This window comes from Carassius carassius, chromosome 15 (assembly GCF_963082965.1).
Source record: "Carassius carassius chromosome 15, fCarCar2.1, whole genome shotgun sequence".
Classification (NCBI taxonomy): domain Eukaryota; kingdom Metazoa; phylum Chordata; class Actinopteri; order Cypriniformes; family Cyprinidae; genus Carassius; species Carassius carassius.
In genome coordinates this window covers 25992785-26012706 of record NC_081769.1, presented here as the reverse complement: position 1 = coordinate 26012706, position 19922 = coordinate 25992785, and the positions used below count along the sequence as shown (strand labels likewise).

General features: G+C 34.7%; 3 protein-coding genes across 4 annotated transcripts; 2 read left to right on the top strand and 1 right to left on the bottom strand.

The window, feature by feature from the left end:
• Nucleotides 1-2384: 2384 nt before the first annotated feature.
• Nucleotides 2385-9228, bottom strand: LOC132158706 (CDC42 small effector protein 1-like). Its single transcript, XM_059568238.1, has 4 exons — nt 8874-9228; nt 5513-5617; nt 3055-3126; nt 2385-2969 (listed from the first exon to the last, which is right to left on the bottom strand). Exons 1-3 carry the CDS (start codon nt 8934-8936, stop codon nt 3058-3060), a joined length of 237 nt encoding a protein of 78 aa, XP_059424221.1. The 5' UTR covers nt 8937-9228; the 3' UTR covers nt 2385-2969; nt 3055-3057.
• Nucleotides 9229-11401: 2173 nt separating this feature from the next.
• LOC132158704 (GA-binding protein subunit beta-2-like) lies at nt 11402-17196 on the top strand. Of its 2 annotated transcripts, XR_009437709.1 has the most exons (9): nt 11402-11691; nt 12474-12581; nt 12670-12837; nt 12925-13119; nt 13263-13413; nt 14507-14674; nt 14750-14868; nt 14955-16488; nt 16575-17196. XR_009437709.1 is itself a non-coding variant. In XM_059568236.1 (8 exons), exons 2-8 carry the CDS (start codon nt 12474-12476, stop codon nt 15291-15293), a joined length of 1245 nt encoding a protein of 414 aa, XP_059424219.1. In that variant the 5' UTR covers nt 11405-11691; the 3' UTR covers nt 15294-16344. The 2 variants fall into 2 exon arrangements, 1 of the variants encoding a protein (XP_059424219.1); XM_059568236.1 differs by lacking the exon at nt 16575-17196 and having other exon boundaries at nt 11405-11691; nt 14510-14674; nt 14955-16344.
• Nucleotides 17197-17251: 55 nt separating this feature from the next.
• LOC132158705 (elongator complex protein 6-like) lies at nt 17252-19647 on the top strand. The gene is made up of 7 exons (XM_059568237.1): nt 17252-17667; nt 17747-17825; nt 18008-18078; nt 18181-18302; nt 18407-18611; nt 18697-18849; nt 18930-19647. The coding sequence occupies exons 1-7, from the start codon at nt 17458-17460 to the stop codon at nt 19050-19052; spliced, it is 963 nt and encodes a 320-aa protein (XP_059424220.1). The 5' UTR covers nt 17252-17457; the 3' UTR covers nt 19053-19647.
• The last annotated feature ends 275 nt before the right edge of the window (nt 19648-19922 follow it).

The following is a 19922-nucleotide window of genomic DNA, read 5'->3' as shown; positions in this document are numbered from 1 at the left end:
CCTAAATAATCTTTGTGCCAAAGGTCCAATGTTTGTTTTTGTATGTGTCTTGCGCAACTTTTCCGTAGTGTTCCGTGAGCGGTTTTACTAATGAATGTAACAGTAGATGTTAAAACATGCTTTAGGGATCAGCTTTGATTTCTTCGCCCATATATTTAAGGCTTATGTTTGTACAAACATGCATGGCAAGAAAAAATAAAACACCAAGTCAAGGAACAGCCCTCGCTAAAAGTCCCGGATACATTTACAGTAATAATACATTTACAGTAATAAGAAAATCCTGTTTAAATCCATATTTATTGTATTAGTTAAGAGCATCTAAACTGTAAAAACCCCTTTTTCCAGTCTTTGAAGCTGGTTTCCATCACAGAATAAAAATAGCAATTTTGACTTTTTCCTCTCATAATTCTGAGAAAAAGTCAGATTTGTGAGGAATAAAAAATGATCACAATTGTCATCTTTATTTTTTATTCCGTGGCAGAAAATTTATTAAATAAAGCAAAGCAAAACACAAAAAACAACAATTGTAGGACGTAAACTTAGAATTCAGTTACAAAGTCAGAATTCTGAATTTACATCTGACTTGTTTTTTCCCCTTCTCAAAACTGAATTAGAAAAATATGAGTCCCGTTAACAACAAGCACGATAACTATAAAGATAACGATAAAGATATAGTTCTAAAAATCGTTCTCAATATTAAAGAATAGCAGAGTCCACACCACAACTATAACGATAAAGGCATAGAGAAACGATATCGTTGGAATCATTTTCAGAACGATTTTTTCCAGCTGATGAACGATGCAAACATTGACATCCAATCAGAATCCATCCTGCTGTAACGAGCTCGAGGATTTAAAGCTGCAGACGCACGTGCGATCAGAATAAACAGACGAAATTGTTCACTGGTGTGGACGCTAATATCGTTATCTTTATAGTTATCGTTCTTGGTGTGAACTGGGCTGAGTTTCTATTAAAGTCATGCAAACACAAAGTAAAATGAAATGTTATTTACAGTAAAAATGATTACATATATTTTTTTAAAGATTTGGTGAATATCAACTAATTATATCAAGAGCTTTTTTTTTTTTTTTTAATATGCTTTAGAAAATATTACTATCAGTGTCTCAATTAAAACAAAACAACAGATTGCTCTTTGTACAACTGTATTGTTACAAACCAAAACACAAAAGGATTAATCAACATAACACCATGCCACATGAACAGAACACTATTACTGCTCCCATTTAAACTAAATCAATCAGTTGGACTAATAGACTTAAAGTAAAGAATAATAAAAAGAAAGCATTAAAGACAAAAAGAGCCTAATGAGTGCTTTGCACAAACATTATGGCTTTAAAAAAAACAAGACAAACAGTCACATAAAACCAAAAAGTGAGAAAATCTGCAAGGAACATGTATAATAAAGTTAAGGGAGCTGTCGATATCTTTGGCAGAGTTTCTCTATACTGTCAGCTTAGAATGAAATGCATTCTCACTAAAAAAATACTCCAAAACATTCAAAAGCAGCATACAAAATCTGAAAGCATTCAACATTTCCCAACAAATGTAGCAAACACAAAGTAAATTACAGTTTGGGATCTTGCAAAGCAATGCTTTTGAAATAAAATGTCACAATTATAAGCAAAAATATTGTGTTTAACATTGCAGCCCAACCTTGTGCCACATTGAGATGCATTCAAAGACAAAGTACAGAGTAAAGTATGCAAAGTGTGTGTGTAAATCAGTGATTTAACCTTGATGGCGGTGTGGGGTGGAGCTTGGTGTGTGAAAGTGAGACTACATGTGATGTTTAAATGACAAAGGGCAGTGGCTCGCTGCTGGCAGGAAGCCACCATTCAAAGTCTCCACTCACATAAACAGATAATAGCCTTTTTCTAATACTTAAGGATTAAAGGAATAATTCACCTAAAAGAAAAATTATTTATTTAAACTGTCATTTCAAACTTTTTTTTTTTTTTTTTTATACAGTGGAATTTTTTTAAAAGAATTTTCATGCAGATTTTTTAAAATGTAGTGCCTAGACGCTCTCCAAAAAATAAAAATAAAAATAATAATAATTAAAAAAAGCATAAAATATGGTCCTCAAAAATCCAAGTGGTCTGAAGCTATTATGGTGCCCTTTTGGATTTTGTATAGCTTATTCATTACATCACTATGCACTGCTGTTGTACTAATAATCACTAATAAAAATGTACTAATAAAAAAAAAAGCGTACTCTTAAAAATAAAGGTGCTTCAAAAGTTCTTCAGATGTTAAAGGTTCTTTATTGAACCATTTAGACAAAAAGGTTCTTCTATGGCAATCGTGAAGCACTTTTATTTTTAAGTGTTTGAAATGACAGTTTTATTTTAGGATTTTTTAAAAAACTATTCCTTTAGAGTTATTAAGGCCATTACACATTATTTGTTAATGCAATATCAGACATGCGGACATAAAAAAAGCCATATTTTCATACTATATCTTTCTACTATACACATAACAGAGGGCTTTGTATAATACACTAATTTGTGCAACTGTTAATGACAAGCAGTTGGAGACACTATAATGGTATAGGTGCACATATATTTCCATTACAAAACAAAAGCAAACACACTCTTGCGCACATCCTTATCAATGACAGACTATGACAAACATGCCAGTTATAACTTTAAGAGGGCAGTCAAATAGTCCAAATAGTTAAGCGATAAGAGCCTTTCCTCTTCCACAGCAAGCACAGCCAGTGTCTCAAATGCACATGTCACACATTCACAATCCGCTCCAAATTTAATAACAGTCTTAGAGTTGGGGGGGGGGGGGGTCTCCTCTGAGACATTCCAGAGGATCCAAAAGATAAAAAACCTGCAGAGGTGGCGTCCATGTTGGTGGCTGCAGCAAGGAGGTTGTCGTTTTTTGTGATCAGGATCTCCTCACTGGTGCAGTGCAGGTCTTTACGGAGCTTTGAGGAAAGTCTGGGGAACAGATGAAGGTCTGTGGTTAAATAAGAGTTAATGTGAGAGAACGGAGAGGAAGAGGAGGGTGTGCGTTCATACTCACAGGCTATAACAAGCTGTTTCGTCCATTTGCATGAGGCACTTTGGATCTCATTTGTTCCTGCATTGGGCCAGACTGCAAAAGGAAATGACACAATCATGTTATTGGCATGGAAAAACATGCATAATTATTAACAGTAAGTCCACTTTGACAAACACAAGAACTAGGCTATACTCTTAGTAGTCCAGCACGATTTCCATTGATATGACTCAAGTCATATAGCAAAATTACAAACTTCAAGTGAGGTCAAATAATCTGATATACTAAGAAAAAAAAAACCAAAAAAAAAAAAACAACTAACTTTCAGACTTCAAAACTTCCTCCTAAGTCAAACAAAAGAGCATTTATTGAATATTACTGCTATTAAAGAAGTATTACATTATAAGAATAATACACAAATAAAAAAATAAGTGTAAATTAAAAATCATTATAGTAACAGTGATATTATTTTAATATGATTTATATTTAATAATATCATGACATTTTAATATTATTTAATTATAACATAATAAATACAATTTCAATATATGTAAATATGATTTTAGTACTATATACACAATACTTTATATAGTGAAAATGACTACTACTAATAATCGCCACCATATTACCATTACTATAATATTTCTTTTATTACTTTTAAATGATAGCAATAACATTAGAGCAATAACAACAATTAATAATAATTTGTTAAATATAATTTTAGTACTAGTATACTGACAAATACTTTATATTGCAAAAATTTCTAATAATAATAATAATAATGTCATCAACGTTATCATGCTCTTTTTTTACTCACTACATTACTATAATAATAACAATAATAATCAGTAATAATAATAGAATCAATATTAATACAACAAAAATAATACAATTTAAAAATAAGGAGTGTCATCTCTGCACATTAAGTTTTTTTATATGGAATAGTGTTCATTAAATAAAAAGACTGGATTGCTGCATGATGTTTAAACTGTAAAATAAATTCACATTTCGAGAGGTGGGGCTGAAAAACAGAAAGTGCTCTTAAAGAGCTCTATTCTGTCCCTGACGGGCTGCCTGCCAACATTCCTCTGAGCAAGTTGCAGTCTGCTTGATTCTGCCCAGGTATTCAGTCCCTCCGTGAGCTGCAGGATTAGGTAACGCCTCACCTTCTTATTTGACAACACAACAGCCCAATGATCAACATGAGCGAAGACAGCACGAGTCCCATTTCAGGATCACATCTTACACATGCAGCATGACTACCTTACTTAAACATGCATTTGATTTGGTCAATTTGACACTTTAGAATAACTATACATCACAATAATAAATATTATTAGTGGCAGTATTATCATAAATATTTTTTAGTAATAGCAGCAGCATTATAAATAAAAAAATCTTAATTTATGAATTATAAATAAACAATTGTAATAATAAATTTATAGTTTTGAGATTTATGAAGTCTTTACTTAATAATAGTAAAGATAATATGTTATTTGTTTTACAAATTAAAATTGAAAATATTGTTCTCAAGGTCATTAGAAGTCTTAAAATGTGTGTCCTTGTGTGTGTGTGTGTGTGTGTACTACCAATGTGTACTACTACTAATACCATTTATTAATTATTTTAATTAAAAATATTTAGTATTATAAAGAAAAAAGAAAGAAAAAAAAAAAGTGTCTGCACAGGCTGACCACTTAATCGAGGAGCCTTCAACATTCATGTCAAGCATTTAAAGAGATAGTTCACCCAAAAATGAAAATTCTGTCATTAACTATTCACCCTCATGACGTTTCAAACCTGTAAGACCATTGTTCATCTTCGGATCACAAATTAAGATATTTTTGGTGAAATCCAAGAGCTTTCTGCATGGAAAGCAACTGATCTGCCACGTATAAGGCCAGAAAGGTAGTAAGGACATCATTAAAATAGTCCATGTGACATCAGCGATTCAACAGTAATTTTATGAAGCTACGAAAATACTTTGTACACAAAGAAAACAAAAACAACAACTTTATTCAGCAATTTGTCTCTTGCACTGGCAGAAAACTCTTTGTTTTCATTTTAAAAAATCTTAATGTGTGTTTTGAAGATGAACAAAGGTTTTACGGGTTTGGTAGGACATGAAGGGGAGTAATTAATGACAGAAATTTTTATTTTTGGCTGAACTTCCCCTTTAAACATGACTTGTTCAGACAACTGGCAGGTGCAGCAGATCTGAGGGCAAAACTGGAAGGGAAAGAGGGCAAAAGAAAACCAACAGGGATTTTCAAAAGGTCTGGTAGTGGGTGCCAGGTATATTTTTACAAAAATCCCAGTATCCTTCTTTGGGATTTTAATGTGTCCGCCTATGATTAACCAAAGGTTTAGTAAAGAATCCATGCAGAAGCAGTTATTCTGTAATTGTAAACTGATTATACCCAGGCCATAAACATTAAAGTGAGAGAGTCTCACTGTACCAATGTAATAAAACATGTCTTACCGGTTGCATGCCATTTGCCATTTCACCAGACCCTATGTGTGTCAGATGAACGAAGTTTGTGGGCTCTCCGATCATGCTGCGGTCAATTCTCCTCCGTTTCTTCTTCTGTGAACATAGAGGCTTAAATTGACAAAGGTCCAGCATAAAGATCCAAAGCACCTGATTGGCAGATTGGCGAAACAGCTTGACGTAATCCAAATGTGTTAAAGATCTAAGTGTAGTGAGTGAGCTCAAAGAAGTCTGTCATGTGACCATACAACAACTGCACCAGTGCCTGCGTGATATTACACCAATCTTTCCCAACTGAATCTATTCCTGGATGCACCCTGAAGATGAGCAGGATTCATAGAGTTCCTAAAAATCCCCAACCGTTTCTTTTCTTTGTTTCCCATAACTTTGCAGTAGAGTTAGTCAGAGATTATAGAAGTAAATCAAAAAACAAAAACAAAATAAAAAAACAACCAGAATAATTATTTGATGAGATCATGTGCCATAGCAGGGGTGTTGGCATAAGAGTCATTACTTGTTTGTCCAGAGTGAACAAGATGCATTTCACACGACATATAGCACTGGATTTATAATGTCAATAGTCAAATATGTCTTCTATTCTTACCTAAAATCTTACAATAGTTTTTGAAACGGACCAGAGTTTATTTGATGTCAGTTTTCAGATTGTTTGGTTTGGTGTCACTAATAATTATAATGCTTTTAATGTCAAGATTATTATTACATAAATGGTTACTTCTTTCAAAAAAAATAAAATAATAATAATAAAAAACAGCATTAAGCTACATACTATTAAAATAAATATCCATACAACAAATCTAATGAAAAATATGAGGTACAATTTTACATAAAACAGTTTTTAATTTGTTGTTAAAAATAATGATTTTAATTTTTAATTATCATATTTTATCATACTATATTATATTATATATTATAATATAGTTATTTGTAAATAGTGGTAATATTCGATTTACAACAATTAGTCAATACGACAAACCTCTTGGGCACTTTGTGGTAAAATTTGATGATAAATGCTTTTCTAGCTTATGAATAATAATGAAAATTACAACAATTTAAAAATAATAGCATATATCTTTACTTCAAGATTTGACCTTGTTAATTATTATTTAAAAAGAACATTATATTTATTTATTTAGAAAGAAAGAAATTCTTTGTATTTTTTTGCTCTGGACCAAGCTTCTCAGTTTAAAAACAGTTACAAGTTAAATTTAGTTTTTCGAATGCAACGTGTCTTCTGTAACTCCAGACATCCTTGAAGAGGTTTACTTTCATAATCGTTGTAGTCAATGGCCCATATCATAGCAAACCTTTGGCACATGCTTTAGTTCTTATCACCTTCTCTGATGTAAGGAGACACTTTAAACAATCATGTCATCTAAATCAGTTGAAGAAAATTGCTTTTGCACTGGTTAGTAAGCATTGGTCTTTTACAGATGCCCACTACTGTCTGACCTAACCCCCCACCCGACAATAGAACAAACAAGAACCTAAAAATAAAAAGAGGAAGGGGGGAGGAAAAGAATGAGCACTCCCAGCTCGGAGGAGCCAGCTTCCCTTCAGAACCCCCCTGTCATTGTTACAGGAGACCGTGGTAAACCTGGGTCACTCATCATTGGCTCAGAACCTCAGTCCAGATAAAAACAAACTGTATGACAAAGACTGAATTAAACCACTAATCTGTCAAATATGCAAAGCTTTTCTAGAAACATAAACATGATTATTTTACTTACAGGAATATTAAAGGGAAAGTCCACACCAAAATATATTTTTGCTATCATTTACCAGACTCTGAGTTCTAGTAAAAAAGTAGATGTTTAGCAGAATGTCTGAACGTCCAAACTTGGGCTTTTCCAATGAAATCACAGTAGACCGCCAGGGACTATCATGTGCCCACCCAAAAAAACATAAAAGCGCCATAAAGAGATGACTCATGCTCTAAGCCATACGATTTTTTTTTTTGTGTGAAGACCAGACTGATATTCAAGTCATTATTCAAATAAAACGGCTTTTCAAACTTGCCACATAAAAGATGTGCACAAGCATCTCTCAACATCAAGTCAAACATAGTGCAATGCATTTTGTCGTGCCACATTGGAATATGCATAAACACGAATGAGATTTGAGAGCTAAAAAAAACGTTTTTTTTTTTTCGACAAAAGCAACTTATATCATACAATCATATGGCTTTAGAAAATGTATAGTATAGTATTCCTATAATGCAATTATACAATATATTTTTACCTGTATTGCCCAAAACGGATTTCCCTTAAAGGGACTATATGATGATGATGGTATGAATACAGTATAGGAAGATATAGTATGCAAGTCATATGCAGTACTTTTATAGTGCTTTGTTCTTTGTTTTGGAGTCTGACAGATGGTGGTCACTTATTTTATCGTATGAAGTTTAAGAGTCAACATTACTTTTTGTTGAGCTTAAAAAAAAAAAAAAAAGAATAATCTTATGATGCATTACCATTTAAAAGATTGATGTTGGTAACATTATTTTATTTATAAGTATCTTATACTCAAGGCTGCAATTATTTGATCAAAAACTCAAACCATTATTACAATTCGAAACAACCGTTTTGCATTTCAATATATATTCGACATTACTCCAGTCTTCAGTCACATGATCCTTCAGAAAACATTTTAATAAACTTATTTCATGCTTAAACATTTCTTGATAATAAATGTCAGAAACAGTTTTTAATGTGGAAACCTCTTTTTTTCTGGATTTTAATGAGCTGAAAGTTGAAAGAACAGGATTTATTTGAAATAGAAATCTTTTTAATCATAATTGTGTTTGATCAACTGAATGCATCCTTGCCAAATAAAAGTTTTTTTTATCTTACTGACCCCAAACTTTTGAACTGTCGAGTATATTCTTGATTAAAACTCAATTAGGCATGTGTGGGCACATTTATCAGACTTCCCTCACATGCGAAGTGGTTTGGATCCATACCTCTACACGTTCACCCGTTCGATGACAGAGCATTCTTTGTCCATTTGCTTTACACGTCTGGCTTCACTCTCAAAAACACTTTTGCACTCCTGACAAACTCCTAAGACTATCTGGGTCACATTCACATCAGCTGAAAGGTCTCTTTTCTGCCCTAGACCAGCGTGAGTCATTCTTCGGGTGATTAGCAAACACAAAACTCGCATGAGCCATGGGGAATGCCTAATTGATGAAATTAGTCCAGATGTTGTTCACAAAAGAAGCCTGATATCACAGTACCTGATTCCTGAAAACTAGTTTTACTGTATTAAAACGCCTTATGATGGAACCCTGGGAAATAAAACTATAAATCTCTTCAAATGAGTAACTTACCGGAGGAGGTTTGGCTACCACGCAGCAGCCGATCTTATGCCAGAACGCACTCATCTCCGGCATGCACCGGTTGGGTTCCCCCCTCTCTCTCGCCACCCTGCAGTCCGTTTAGATACAAGATAAAGAGAGAATATAATCCTCAACACCCAGCGACAGAAGCTGTGGGTCGCCCGAAAACCTCTGTCCTGATCACTGACAGAATCCTTGTTAATGTCTCTGCCTTAAGTATATACACACACAAGACCCCTTATCCCTGCAGTTATTCTAGGCCCCTGATTTCCAGTTGATTCTTTGGGACTGTGGGGTTTATGAGGCAGAGCTGTTACAGACGAATCTGTTCAATGAAAGACAAAAAAAGAATTTTTAATTAAACAGACCTGAATCCATCATACAAGCACACCATATATCATATATTTAACATGCTGCAAACAAAACAGCAAATGACATTGATTAAGAATGAGGCAAATCTTAAATTAAAGAAAAGGAATACCATCTTGTAACTTTCTTCTGTGGCACGGAGACATATAATATGGAACTGAACAATTACCAAATTCATTTACATGATAGTACTCCAATTAACTTTAAAAACAGCTTGTAATGAAGAAGCAGTACCCTTATGCCGTGATATATTACCATACATCATACTGTAATACCATGGTACTTTGAAATATACAATTGTGCTAAATGATTAAAATATTAATGTTGTTATTAATATGGTGCCCCAGTTAAAATCAAAGAATAACATGGTGTTACAGTGGTATATGGAAAAACGAAGTACTACCATGGCAGTTTTTAAGAAATACAAAATATTAACAAAAACTACCGGTAATTTTTGTAGCAGTGTTCAATTTAGAGCTGAACTCCCTAACTAGACAGTATGGCTCTTTATGCTGTCTAGGAAGGCAGTTCTCTTGTTTGAGACAGTCGCTTTCTTGGGCATTGAATTCACTTTATAGTGGTAAACCGTTACAAATAAAGGAAAATCAGTGTATTAACAAAACCCGTTTACACTGACAACTAACGTTACCGAAACAAAATGGACTCGCTAAACAAGTAAACACGGATTACAAACGTTACAAAGAAACAAGTCACTCAGTCGAAAGCAGAAAAACAATAAATCTGTGTGAGAGAGAGAGAAAAAAAATCATTTCGATGATTAAGTTTTCCGAGAGTCACCAGACTGAAGTTAACTAGACTATCGGCGCACATCGCCTATCTTTCTCGTCTTTATTACTGAAGCACACAGGCGCTGGTCCGGTTCAAACTCAACTAACGTTACAACTGAAAGTTTGGCACAACAAGCCGGCTCGACCGATCCCGGGTCATGTTGATAGCGGCTCAAACGAAATAATAAAGTTCAACCGAGTCTCAGAAAATATATTTTATTTGCTAGCATAAATTAAAATAGAAATAAAAACTTTACCTTAGATGAAAACGAGAGCTCCGGTGAGCCGCTGGAGTGAAGCGACTCTTGTGTGGAGAGTCTGGTGAAGGTCTCACTCTCCAGATCACTGAGGTGTGGTTGAAGTTTCCCCATTAATACGAGGAAACACTTCAATCCAGAGACCAGCAGCGCCACCAATGGGCTGCAGATTCAGACAATATATTTGATGTACTTAGAATAAAAAGTCTCTCTTTTAAGCTATAGTTTTGTTGATTATCTGATGACAATAAAAAGGTTCAGGCAAATTAATTCCCTTCAACTTTTTTTAAACTCCATTTAAATCATCCTCTTTGGCATAAAATATCTGAGATTTCTCCGTTTTCTAGTGCTCAAGATTTAAAAGCAAACGAGTGTGCTCTTTTGCTCTAAATTGTGTATTAAACATAACGCAGTCACCGCTGATCTATAACAGAGAACATCATATATCATATCATGTCATATACAGATCAGTGACAATCACATCTTTTGCCATTATAGTGTTTGTACTGATGAAAAACATTAGCATAACATTTATTTTAAATATGTTGTATCTATTAAAATATATTTTTAAGCAGTTTTTTCCAGGATTATACATTTTACAATGTAAAAAAACAAAAACAATAATAGCAGTAGTAGTAGTAGTAGTAGTAGTAGTAATAATAATAATAATAATAACAATAATGCACACCGATAATGTGATTTTAATCTTGAACTTTGGGAAACTTTTAAATCTCAGCAGTCCTATCCTAAATAAAATAACAAGTTGGAGGAAATGTATTTCCATAAACCTATTAGTTTTCAAAAGCAGAGAAGTGATGAGCTGGCGCCAGTGTTTCCCAAACCTGTCCTGCAGGACCCCCTCCCTGCCCTGCATAAAATGCTTTTATCCAAAGCGACTTACAGTGCATTCAGGCTATCAATTTTTACCTAAAATCATTTAGCATCTTTTGTCTGTTTTATCTAACACATCTGATTTCACTCATCAGCTCGTTAGTAGAGACTGCAAGAACTAAACTGGGTGTGTCTGATTAGGGAGACATACAAAATGTGCAGGGGGGTCCTGCAGGACAGGTTTTGGAAACACTAGCCAATACATCTTTCGTCTGGTGTCAGGATCTCGTCATATACTGGTAATGCAGTAGGGGGCGCTACAAACGTCTCAACTTTTATATACTACCAAAGAAGAACCAATCAAATATTTCTACATCCGGCACCGTTCGTGCGCCATCTTTGACGACAAATAGCCCATCAATGTTATTTTGTTTTCAAAAAGTATCGAAAAGTATGATAGAACACTAAATCGCATAAAATAACGGAAGCATACGACTGTTTTTTTTGAACGGCATCCAGCGTGTTATAATACAGTAAAAGTCTTCGGGAAACATTTTTGGCGAGGTGAGCAGCAGAAGTTTTGCTTTATTCTGTTTACTAGCAACTGACTGCAGGAGTTTGATGTACTGTTATAAAAAGAGATTTAATTACATATTTTATATGGTATTGGCGATATAGTAACTGTAGACGATTACATGGCAATACGAGGACTTGTTTTAAGACTTAAGCGCAACTTGCTCAAACTTCTTGTATTTATAAATGCGCACTTTTAGTCATGTTCTCTAACGTTACTCGTCAGATTATTAGCCTGCTCCTTAAAATAGTTTGAAAAAAATACTGTATGTATTACGAAAATGTCGTTAAAAATAACCAATAAGGTTACGATATTAATTATGTTTCTTAATATATAGAAATCAAACCGTTTTTTATAAAACGTAACACTATCTAATTGACAGTAAACCTGACTGAAAGTTTGTGAAAATGTCCGTCCAGCCACACAGTAATATTGTCAACAAAAGCACGGAACCGACTTCCCCCGGAACTTGCCTTATTATAAAACGATGACTATTTCCCCTTCTGTCATTGATGATGAATTATGTCGAAGATTAATGTACACATCCGCTTCCTGACACTTGATCCTTATGGAATAAAGTCTTAAGACTAATATAACCACAGTGTCACACACTATTCAGTTTGTATATATGGAAACCATCTTTTGGGCATTTTCTTTGAAAAAAGTGCACCTGGTTAAACACCTCATGGTTGTAAACGTGGTTGCCAAGAAATAAAGCAATATTTCACTATCAACTATATTCTGATGCTTCAGACCTTATTTGTATGATTAGATGTCGCTTGTGGATTTGGGAAAGCGCTTGTTGGAGGCAGCACGCAAAGGACAGGATGATGAAGTGAGGTCACTTATGGCCAATGGAGCTCCTTTTACTACAGACTGGGTGAGTTGTATTTGCGGCTCAATGCTTATATCATTGGCAGTCCATAATCTGCATTTTACTATAACATGAGGATGGTCATCTGTTTTAGCTGGGAACCTCACCACTTCATTTAGCTGCACAATATGGGCACTACTCCACCGCTGAAGTGCTTCTCCGTGCCGGAGTGAGTAGAGATGCCCGCACTAAAGTGGATCGAACCCCCCTCCACATGGCTGCGGCAGAGGGCCACTCAAGCATTGTTGAATTGTTGGTCAAGGTAATAACTGATGAAAGCAGAACAGCATTAGTTTTGTTTTTTGACATTTGGACTTTTTAGTTGAGATATCTGTTATATCTGGGACAGAGTGGAGCAGACATCAATGCCAAAGACATGCTGAAAATGACCGCCCTGCACTGGGCTACGGAACATGGGCACAGAGGAGTCGTGGAGCTGTTGATCAAAAACGGCGCTGATACTCACGCCCTCAGCAAGTTTGACAAGACGCCTTTTAACATTGCGGTGGACCGAGGAAACACTGAGTTGATGCTGTTGTTACAGGTAAAAATTAGATCACATTTTAATGATGTGTTGATTATCAGATGTCAAAACATAATGTAAATTCACCGTTGTGTATTTAAAAACATTTACAGGAAATATCAAGGCTGCAGTCTCATAACTTGGTGGTTGGTTTGTTATTCTAGGAGGGAATGCAGAACCAAGTGAACATGAATCCAGAGAGGACTATCCTAAGCGGCACGTCTCCCTCCACCGCCAGCCCTCAGTTCATCATCTCCTCCTCTGGAGTGGTCAATCTCTCTGATATTGTTCTCACTAATGCTAAGGCTAACACAGGTATGAGTTTCATTAGATTTTGTTTCCATGCTTGTTAGTAATGAGTGAAAGACAAAATTATCTGAGATGAAATTCTGCTTTACATAACTTGAATTAAAAAAATAAATGTTTTTGTCCCTATTATAATGGCTGTGGCAAAATGTTCCCTCCACCTGCCCTGTCAAAAATCATATAGATCATAATTTATTGCTTATTTAATTTGTTGCCTTAATGCTAGGAGTATTTTTCCACTTACAGTACACTATCCATTCAGAAGACTGGGGTCAGTAAGAATTTTTAAAGGAATTATACATTTTTCTCAAGGACACTTTACATTGATTATAACTGACAATAAAGACATTTATAATGTTACAGTTTTTATTTTTTACTCTCCATTCAGCAAGCAATCCTTAAAGTATCACAGTTTACACAAAAATATTAAGCAGCACAACTGTTTTCAACACTGATTATAATAACAGATATTTCTTGAGCACAATATATAGCATATTAGAACATTTTCTAAAAGATTATGTGGCACTGAAGACTAAAAGACTCAAAGGAAAGAATTGTTGAAAATTCAGCTTTGCCATCATAGGAATTAACTTTTAAATATACATATATATATATATATATATTAAAATAGAAAAGCTATTTTAAATTGTAATATTATTGCACAATAATACAGTTTATATATATATATATATATATTTATATATATATTATAGAGAAATGAAGAACATGATAAACAACGACAACAAAAAAAGACATTCTTTGTGAACCTGTTGATTTTTATGGGTACAACTTAGACAAGGCATGAGGTGCAATGTTTCTTTAGCAGGTTTGTGTGACTTTGATTTGAATTACGCTTTACATTCAAATGAATTATGAATCACACCTCCGAACAAGTACCAGCCAACTGGCATTTTATTTACTCCCTAAAGCCAATTTTTCTTGCATTTTGTGCTTGATGAATGTTCAATTTGACATTGACATTTTGCAGCAGTATTTAATTAACCAGTTTAATTTTATGTAATGTTTTATTTGAACTGAATGCACATAGAAAATGTGGATTATATATAACATCAGTGTAATTCTGACTGCTGCTATATCCAAGCAGGAGCTGCAGAGAGTGTGAGTGCTGCTGATTCGGTAGATTCTGCCATCCAGCATCTTGTAGGGGAAGATGGCCAGAGAGTCATCACCATAGTAACCGACCAACAGGGAAACCTGCAGACTGGCAACGTGGGACAGAAATTCTTTGTCACAATGCAGGGGCAACAAAGTGAGTAGAATGCTAGTTTATAGTTTACAGACTTTGATGCAGTATTTCTATTCTAACATGCCTGTATATATTTAGTGGTTGCAGTGCCAGCGGGTCAGATTTCAGAAGAAATCATAACAGAGGACACAAAACCAGTTCCAACACGGAAACGGAAATTTGAATTAACCGTCAACCACACAGATGTCAAACACAAGGTCTGACGAGCAGAGATTCCCATTTAATTCTTACTTTTTGGAATGCAAAATCAATTCGAAAGTAAACTGTTTGGGGTTTTCTATAGGAGCCCAATGAGAAGAACAGTAGGGAACTACTGGAGCAGCAACTTAAGGAAGCAAACAGAAAAGCCCAGGAGTACAGACAGCAGTTACTACGAAAGGAAGAGGAAGCTGAGCAGTACAGGCTTAAACTAGAGGCCATTGCAAATGGGCAGACCAATGGAACCAGCACAGAGCCCCAAGAGGAAGTGGTGCTCCAGGAAGAGGAGGAGGAGGAGGTAGTTGGCGAAGAGGAAGTTGTCATGTTGCCAGAAGGGGCCATCATCATTAAAGAGGAGCCCCTTGACTCAATGACAGGAGAAACACTAACATTAGTAGAAGCCGCCTCTGAGGGCACGCCGTAGCAGTGAACCCAAAGACTCAAACACTCAGGAATGACATACTCTGTGTGCCTGGAGTGTGACATTGTATTTATTTATTGTAAATCATAACCTTTTGTTTTTATCCTTTTTTTTTTTTTTTACTAATAGCATTCAGTTTCTGTACAAACCTCTTCAAAGATGTAGCATGAGTTATATTTAGGTGGCCACAATGATACTGAGCTGCTCAGTTTTACAGAATTGGAAGACCAGGCGTGTCTTTTTAACATACAGCAGTGCATGTTATGGAAGATTTAGTGATAATGTTTTTCAATCAAGTCCCATTATGCACCTTGAATGCATACTATACAGTTAGTATGCACCATAGTGTACTTAAAGGAACATTCTGGGTTCAATATACATCATTTTGACTTATTTTTTTAACGTGCAAGTTGTGGTTTTAGTAACTTACTTTCGATAAAAAATAATCTGGGACAGTGTTCTGGTGAAGCTGAAATTTTTGTTAAATCACCTGCATTTAATGAATCAGATGCAAAATTAGCCTTTTTAAAAGATTTCCAGGGTCAGTGAACCATGAAAATATTGTGCAAAAATTTCTGGGTTTACTAGCTGAATGTTTCTTGCCTGGTTCAATGTTGCGCGGTATTGTAACCACGATTTTTGTTTCTTTAAAAAAAGAAAAAGCAAGGTCGTCAAAATTGCAATCGCAAAAGCTGTCAATAGAGCTTAACTTGAACTTGGGACATTCCTAAAATAGTGACATAAAATTTAGAATAAAGTTTAACAGTATATCATATAAAGAACAATACTAGACATTATCTAGCTTTGTGTAACATTGACCTGCTCCTGCAGTGTGAGGCATGTCTTACTGATGCGATCGGCATCTCGTGGTGTGATAATATATCAGTAGCTATATATTTACTTAGTAAACAGACTCTTTCATGTATTATAATACTTTTAGCTGTTTATAAAGATAATTTACTCCATTCAGAGTACAAGAATGAGCAATGGTTGTTTCACTTTTTTTTTTAATCTTGCATCTTTTCTTTTGTTCTGTTAGACACTAAATCACGATTTGCATTTCAATGTTTTGTGATCTAAAAAGTATGCAACATGTCTTTGCTTGCATTTCATGGTCTGGTCCATGAGCCTGTTTTGACTTTCCCTGTAAAATTGACCAGCTGCTTTGTTATATAGATGTTAACCACTTTTACAGTCAGTTATATCATCAGTTGTGTTCAGTCTTTGATCAAGTTTTAAAATGTGAATTAAGTTTTATGGAACTAGACCTCAAGTGTTCTAAAGCTTATCTTTGCATAGAAAAAAAAATGTTTTGCATTATCTATGACATGTTTTCCAGGTACACACAGCTGATCATTAACATTCCATGAACTGAATTTCAAGGGCTTGCATTACCATTGCTGTGCAAAACGTATTTGAAAATGTACAGTTTTCTTCCATCTAAACCCATGAATATTAAGATTTTTGGAGGACAGTATGCTATTTATTTAATGGGTGATTCATGTGCTCAAGACAATGTTTCCCCCTTATATTTTTCTCGCTTTTTATGTATTTAGAATTTCTGTTAAGATGTCATCAGCAGTGCTTTATAGGTAAAAACATTGATGATCTGTTGAAATTAGTTTTAGGTCTAAATCAAGTTATGTTACACTTTTGTGGTAAAGTTTAACAGGCAGAGTGTTTTGAAAGGAAATGCTTAGAATTCTAACTAAAAGCAGACCCAAGCACAAGATGCATAACAAAGATCAACAGTTTGTCCCTGATTTTTCTCATTATATATTTTGTAATGAAACACTATCTGCTCCTGTTTTAGTGCACTTGCAGCGTTTTTGTCTCTGGTCAAAATAAATATTTTTAAGGTTTTGTATATCTACCAGTTTTTAAAGGTTAAATAAAAATGTTTTTAAATATATTCTTTCACTGATTTAAGAAAGAAAAAAAAAATCTCTTCCAAAACGCGTTTTCGGAAAGATTGTCCTTATGCGGTTTCCGTGCCCACGTTGACTAGCATAACAGGCAAACGTGAAATATGTTTTCATATTTATTTGTACATATTTAAAAGAAAATGTTGTTATTGCAGACCGTACAGGTACGTTATTATTATATTTTTTTATATTTTCTTCGTATTTTCGATACTTTTAATACTTAACGCTAAAATTATTTTAGCATGCTAACTGCGCTACATATAACAGGAACGTATGCACCTCAAATGCTTTGCTTTCATTTACAATCGTGTTTTTTCAACAGCATTAGAAGGTTTGGAGAAACAGAGACGAGACATATCCTGCACAACTGTAGTAAAGTTCATCTCTATCGCACAAACATGTTTCCAGAATTGAACAGTATTCTCAATTCCACTCCAGACAGTTTCAAATCGGTAATTTACAGCCCTTTACAAGCTTGATGTAACTTACTAGATGTCATAAGAGTCTGACCGATGTTTTCTGTACTTGTAGAGTGACTTTATCCTAGTGTCAGACAGACGAGCTGATGCATCATTCCTTATTCATCACTATCTGTCTTTCTATTTACGTGGTAAGCGACTTAACTGTTTATAGTGAGGAGATATATTGTATATACATATATATATATATATATATATATATATATAGACAGAGAGATAGTGTGTGTGTGTATATATGTATATATATATATATATATATATATATATATATATATATATATATATATATATATATATACACGTATATTTCCAGCTGGCTGTAAGGTGTGTTTTCTGGGTCTTGTGCAGTCCTTCAGTCACTACAGTGCTGTTGGGCAGAGGCTGGTAAGTTTACATCAACTTGCTCTATTTAGACTGTTTTTTTTTTTTTCATTAGACATTTTGTCGATGACATTTATATTTCTTGATTGTAATGTTTTTGTCCAGGGAGTGAGTCTGGCACAGGCAAGAGAGAAGGGTCAGCTCGTGTTTCTTGAAGGACTGAAGGATTCTTTTGGAGTTTTATTACAGGACACCAGTCAGGAGACACAACCTTTGAGTTACCTCAGGCACGTTTAGTATGTTATAAAATCTAGTTTAAATACGTTTGATCTCTATTCCTCCTCCTTGTAATGTTATGACGGATAAATTAATGTTTGTTTTGTCTTCCTAGGTCCCCAGGTGCTGGACTGGAAGGTCTGTTCAGATTCGTGGAGCGTTCTGTGCGTCAGAGTGGAGATGGTGATGCTGGTGAATCATGGGGTCCTCCAGTGTTACTCATAGATGATCTCAGTGTGCTCCTGAGTTTAGGTGTTAGTGTTGGAGCAATACTAGACTTTACCCTCTACTGCCAAGCCACCATGTGCTCGGAGTTACAGGTGAGTCAGTGTCTGAAATAATGGTAGATGCAATTGGTTTCACATTGTATTATGATATATTAACTATAAATGTCTTGATATCCAGGGAAATATGGTAATTCTGGTGAGATGTGAGGAGGAGGATGCAGATGATGATGAAGGATCAAACCTGCTTCAGAGGGGACTAGTTCATCAGTGTAACTTGGCTTTACTTATAGAGGGGTTACCCACGGGCTACTGCAGGGACATACATGGACAGGTGCGATTTCATGTTAAAGTTTATGCTTACAATGTAATAAACGGCTCTGAATTAAGTTGACATTTTTGGGATTTTTTTAGATGGAGGTTTGGTGGAGACCGAGAGGAGAGACCATCTACAATCAACGAAAAATATTTCACTTTAAAGTCCACGATAAAGGAGCATCGTTTTTTGCTCGAGGGACTTCTAGTGCTGTTCTCTAAGTTTTCAAATGAATATATAAGTTTTCATATTGAATCTCTTACTGAACTAATGTCATCATTTAGTTTGTTTTATATTAATACATATATTTAATACATCACCAGTTGCCGTTGATTTATTCACTTGTTATTACTTGCTGAGATAACTTGTGTACAAATATAATGGGTGCTTGTAAAAGTACCAACATGTACATCAAGAGCTGGAACAATGATGCTAGTTGATGTCATTGTTTAAAGAGACATAAAAACAAATAAGAGCTCAAGGAAAATCCATTCTTAGGTTGGGAATATTTGAAAATAATATTTGATTTCACTGAATACAAGTTCACCATACATTTGAAGATAGACTCGCAAGTTTTTATTTTTCTCCTTGAAGAATAGAGACCATGAGAATCTGAATGATAGTTTCTTAAAGGTACATTATGAGATTCTCTGTAGACTAATCAGTGGTTAATTTATAAATAACCTTGAAATATTATACTTTAAGAATATATTTGTAGATTGTAAAATAATTAACATTATCCTGTTATGTTAAGTTGTCGCAGAGGGCGCTGTGGTGCTTTTTTTCAGTATTGTGATTAAAACACTTTCTTTATGTTATTCATTATGATTCATTTCGCAAATCGGTTCCTTTGAACAGTTCGGTTCATGGCTAATTACGAATCAGACATGTTCTATGGTTTACTCTGTACGGATTCGTGAACGAGTCATTTAGATGTTGTTTACTTTAACAGATTCAACCACTATATAGATCAGTCGGTTCAACTCATTCCTTGAAAAGATTCGACTCAAAAATGATTCATTCATGAATCGGACGTCGCTAAAGTAAGGTTAGCCCACCAAATCGTCTCTCGAGTCGGGTTATGTTTCCTG